The sequence below is a fragment of the Topomyia yanbarensis genome, chromosome 2, assembly GCF_030247195.1.
Source record: "Topomyia yanbarensis strain Yona2022 chromosome 2, ASM3024719v1, whole genome shotgun sequence".
Classification (NCBI taxonomy): domain Eukaryota; kingdom Metazoa; phylum Arthropoda; class Insecta; order Diptera; family Culicidae; genus Topomyia; species Topomyia yanbarensis.
In genome coordinates this window covers 311,469,398-311,474,544 of record NC_080671.1, presented here as the reverse complement: position 1 = coordinate 311,474,544, position 5,147 = coordinate 311,469,398, and the positions used below count along the sequence as shown (strand labels likewise).

At 37.0% G+C, this 5,147-nt stretch overlaps 1 protein-coding gene across 1 annotated transcript; it reads right to left on the bottom strand.

Annotated features, from left to right (window-relative positions):
- Positions 1–289: 289 nt before the first annotated feature.
- Positions 290–4,803, bottom strand: LOC131683565 (endochitinase-like). The gene is made up of 6 exons (XM_058965642.1): positions 4,686–4,803; positions 4,442–4,620; positions 3,912–4,300; positions 3,730–3,853; positions 3,292–3,477; positions 290–1,469 (listed from the first exon to the last, which is right to left on the bottom strand). The coding sequence occupies exons 1-6, from the start codon at positions 4,741–4,743 to the stop codon at positions 1,155–1,157; spliced, it is 1,251 nt and encodes a 416-aa protein (XP_058821625.1). The 5' UTR covers positions 4,744–4,803; the 3' UTR covers positions 290–1,154.
- Positions 4,804–5,147: the final 344 nt, after the last annotated feature.

The window sequence follows — 5,147 nt, the reverse complement described above, 5'->3', positions numbered from 1 at the left end:
GACCCGATGGAGACGTGAAAGTGAATTTTAATTTTTACATATTGTAAAAATTATAAAAGACCCACAGCTCAGTTATGCTAACGCATGGAGCCGTGTCAAATAAACAAGGACAAAAAAAATCATTCGAACATATGCATAATAGCCTAGACAGCAAAAGCTGCGTGAGGGACAAGTCAAGGTACCTCTGTTCGAGAATTAATAAAGTTAATTTTCATAAAATATTATTCATGTCGTGTGAGAACAATATTCGGATAGGGATATTCATTACAATGCATTAGAAGAGAGTCAATTACTATTACAAACAGTATTTAATATTTTTTCTTTTTGATCATCATACCGAAAAGGAAACATAAAAAATCGTTGCAAAACCATATTGGAAAATCACAGTCCACGTTTTCTAATAGCATGACATTAGTGCACTGGTGCTATATAATAGCAATAGTACCGTTCAAACAGGCTGTCAATCTCTGCACAGTATGTAATAGCAATTTATTTCGCCTTTTCTGGAATATTACTGACATTATATCAGGATATATGGCTTAGCGGCTCCTTGAGACTGCCTTATATGTAGATCTAATAACTAGTGTAGATATTAGACTACGTTATAATGCTTATTGGTTACTTAGGAAGAACACTGATTTTTCACAATCTGCACGACCACTCTGGTGCGGGTTGTTTACCAAATATGAAAAAAAGTTATTAAACTTATTTTGATCAAGAATAGTCGAACAACTCGTGTTGCGGTGTCCTCAACAAAGTTACACTTTAAAATATTTTTCAGTTTGCAGATTTAAAATTAAAAAATGTTGAGCAAAAACTCTCTTAGAATAGATTCCAGATAATCAAATATACTTTTCAAAAAAATAGTTTTTTGACCAAAAATCGGAAAGATATTCTCGATTGAATTTAAATGAAAGTTAATTTTAATATTGATGTTTCAAAATGTGCTACACGTTTGCTCTGTACTTTTATGTGCAAATATATGGTATTGGTGGCTCAAATTTGCTGATATATTATACCAAAATGACAAACTTACTATAATATCTTGAATAACTCAAAAAACTTTTTCTAATATAATTATTTTATCGATTACTCATGCGTTTTAATAGATACTAATATTATCTTGGTTGAATTTTTTCAGTCGTGACATTTCACTACTTTTCATCATCATAACTTTCTCTGTCAATACCGAAGGTAATATCATAATTTGAAGCTGCAGGGATTTTCTTCATTTCTGCTGATATAAACTCCGTTATCGGGTATCGTTGACCACAAAGCCCACGATAGTCATCCATGTCCAAAGCGTAGATCATGGCTCCAGCGAGGCCACGTTGCCTCACAAGGTTGACTTTTAGCTTCAGCGATTCAATGTCATCGTATCCAATCCATTGATCATTTTTAGTGATAAAGGGAACCTTTCCTGTGCCATCTCGTCGCACCTTCCAACCATCTTGAATTCTCTTGCAAATCTACAATGAGAAATTAGTGTTAAGGTTTATACTACGTTCGCACTACGAGTTATTGTTAAGTTGACTTCACTAGGCGAATGACCATAATGGTTAAAGCCTCAATAAACAACAAGTTGACTTTACTCTTCGTGTAAGTGTTTTTATAAATTGTGAGTATCACATCAACCTAGTAAATCCTCGCTAAAAAACACTGGATACAATTTGTTTGATGTTTCTATATACAGTTCTTTACTGATACAGTCACCCTCACTGACACAGTTGTTTCTTTAATAGAAGTTTAGTTAGTCCCTGTAGAACAGTACAAGTGAACTGTCAAGGTTGAACACTCGAGTTCATTTATGACGTTAGTTTGGGGAAATGCTGATAGTTTGTCTAAAATTGCAAATGTACAACTGGTCCCTAAAAGTATTTTTGTTAGAACATCTGAAAAAATTAAAGAATCTACTTCATCTTCATCATCGTGGTCGAACGTTCCGGGTACTCCGAATCCTGGAGTAATGCATTATAGATTTCCAGGTTACTCAATCTGTCGCTATTCTCCAGTCTCCTCGAATGTACACCGCACGCTTTGCACAGACAGCGATTGTGGGGTCTGCCCGTAGTTGAAGACCTCTTCCAGGTTTTCTGCTTAGCATAACTATAGCTGGTCTCCCTCTGGCATACACACTACATGTGCAGCCCATTGCAGCCTGTCGTGCTTTATCAGTATACTGACGTCAGTATGTTTGTATAATTGGCAAAGATCGCGGTTCTTGCGTCTGCTCAATTCTACATTTTCTACTGTGCAACCAAAGGAAACACTCTCCTCTCAAATACACCACCCGAGCAGAAGAAAATAACTGCGGAATACTAAATTTAGGTATCAATACCGACGATTGTTTACCACAATATGGTATTGATGAGCTCTACATAAGAGGTAAAATACCAAAACAAATAACACAGATGTGTTCTAAAAATAACTATTTGATAATAAAACGAGTTATTATAATACCTGAATAATAATAAAACATTTTTCAACCTTCCAGTAACAAAATTCACACTATGGAGGTATTCAATAAGGTATTGATTTGGTATTTGAAAAAATCACTGGAATACATAAATAATACTAAAATAAAGTATTATACCTCATTGAGGTATTATGCAGGTATTGAAAACTGTTTCTTCAATACTTGCTTAATACCTCAATGAGGTATAATAATCAATTAATACCAAGTTTTGGTATGAATACCAAAAAATAGTATGCTCGGGTTATTGCCCAGCTATTTTCTCCTGGTCGGGCAAACACTCGATAGTCTGCTTCCTTTAACGGAAATGTGTCTCGTAGCTGTACAGTCCGATAGGGAGTATCTTTGCACTTTGCACATCAGATCTTCGTAGTACCTTCGAGCGATGTAGCGAGAATCCATTTATTTTTATCAAACGTTAACTTCATTCGATAGAATGAACACATCTACCTGTACATGAGTAATTTACAGATGAATGCAGGATACTGATAAGACGAAGTCGAAACGCAAATTCATCGACTTACTAAAGTTAAGTTTTGTGAGCTACATGCCCAAAAGGCGTTTTAATCTTATTTTATCCTGACAGAGAAATTCAGCATTGGCCTCTCGGTTTGGTTTGCTGGTCGAATACCACTATTGTTCGTTGTGAGTGTAGTTTGCATTTTTGGATTAGAGTCTATCTTAGGATAAGTTAGTTTTAGATGAGATGAATCAAAACGCAAATTATTAGACTGACACCGAGAAAGGTAGGCAAAACTCTTTGATCGGTGTTTCGTTGCTTAGTGTTATTTAAAAATATGCGAATTTGATTTGCTAACCTCATAATACGACATGTAGCCTGCTGACTTAGTGAATTCGCCCATTTCGCCTGGTCCATTTATTGGAGCTCCCAGCCCATTTTCGTTGTAGGCTTTTAAGGTGTACGTTATACCTTGCGTAGTTACACCAAGAACTAGCTTTCCAACTGGACATCCTCGTTGAGTCCACAACGAAACGCCGTCCATCTGTAATGATTGTAATAGTAATAAGATTTAGATTGTTGTTGTTCTTGTTGCAGTTAAATTATATTATTCTTGCGCCTTTCGTTTTTCCTCATATTTTCAGCGTGCGCAACTAGTTCACATTATTCGCATGATGTTGCGTTAGTTGCGCACGCAGCAAACAGGAGAACAAACGGAAGGTGCAAGTACAATATTTCGATTTTCAACTGCAACCAGAATATTAAAGGTGTTGATATTGTTTTTATGTTTGATTACCACATTAAAATGTTTAAATGCCTCAGACTCGAAAGATCTTCCTTGCATTGGAGTATGCACATCAGTAAAGTTGTTCCATGGTCCTCGTAGTTCATAGGCAGTTAAATAAATGTAATCGACATAACTGAAACCATTCGGAATATACATAATTCTCTCTTGTGACTCAACAATGTTGCACTTACCGACATACATCCGTTACAGCGTATCCTTCATTCAATCTGAACTCCTCAATCGGGGCTGTCACCGTCAGTTCTCTGTCATGTCCGTCCAATTCGAATGCATCACTCAGCTCTTTTAATAATAGTGCAAAATTAGCCTTATCATTTGTGGTTCCCCCTCGACTAGCATGACCAGGCCAAAGCCACTGAAAGTTGAAGCCATCGAGCTCAAAGGCATTCAGCAGCGATACCACACTATTGCAGAACTGCCGACGATTTTCTGCACTGGAAACCATTGTGGAAAATACACTTGAATCCTGCCCCCATCCTCCAACACTAACCAGTAGCTTGGTGCTGGGGAAACGGTTGCGAAGCTCCGAAAATTTACGCAAGCCGTTCGGGTTGACATCGTCCTTGTTCAATGTTTGGCATAGATGAAAATTTGAAAATTACCCCATAAAGACTTTTAAAGTATAAAACAGTAAGAAAATCCTACGTAATGACTTCTTATCACCTTGGTGATGCAGTGAAATATGTATAGCCAATGTACTTACAGCTGGTTTCATCTCTGTTATTTTAAGAGGTGACTTCTCCGAGAATCCAACAAAAGCATACAATACATGTGTACATAATCCGCCAGGTATGTCATCCAGTGAGTATCTCCCAATGCCTGGTCTAAAAATGGCCCAATTGCTAAAGTAGCATACCGTTAGAGCGCTTCCTTGTGATATTGCTGTAATCAGTTTTGAGATCCTGTAGGAAATATATCAACTAAACTATTGCACTGTTTCGCTTTACCTTCGATATTGCCGCAAAAGCAAGTTATGAACAGAACGAAAACGTCGAACCTGATCATCCTCTGATGCCTTAGTATTAAAAAAGACTGCTCGACCGATTGGCTCCTATAGTTGCTATATGCAATCATTAAATCCAAATCTTAGGGCAGTGGCTGTACATATTGTGATTCCCCTTGCTAATTTTATTCAATCGCAGGCAAGCAATACATTTTTTGTCGTTGTCAGAGTGGATGCACGACACCGAGCCGAACGGAATTAAACTTTGAGATACACGTTACCACCAAATCAGGCGTGGACTCAAGAACGAAGGCAACAATCCATTTAGTTCTATTCGGCCAATATTCTCGTTTTGATTTGTAGTATGGATAGTATTTTGATACGTTGTTCATTTTGGTTCACTTTACTTCTTCACGCCCACTCTGAATGTAAAAAAAACTGAACTAAACAGAATTGAACCTAGAAG

Excerpts from the sequence above, each read along its gene's own strand:
- LOC131683565 (XM_058965642.1), bottom strand. The coding sequence starts at position 4,743 with ATGATCAGGTTCGACGTTTTCGTTCTGTTCATAACTTGCTTTTGCGGC. Across the intron at positions 4,621-4,685 it reads CTTTTGCGGCAATATCGAAG|CAATATCACAAGGAAGCGCT; the intron begins GTAAAGCGAAAC and ends AACTGATTACAG. Across the intron at positions 4,301-4,441 it reads TAACAGAGATGAAACCAGCT|GACGATGTCAACCCGAACGG; the intron begins GTAAGTACATTG and ends ACATTGAACAAG.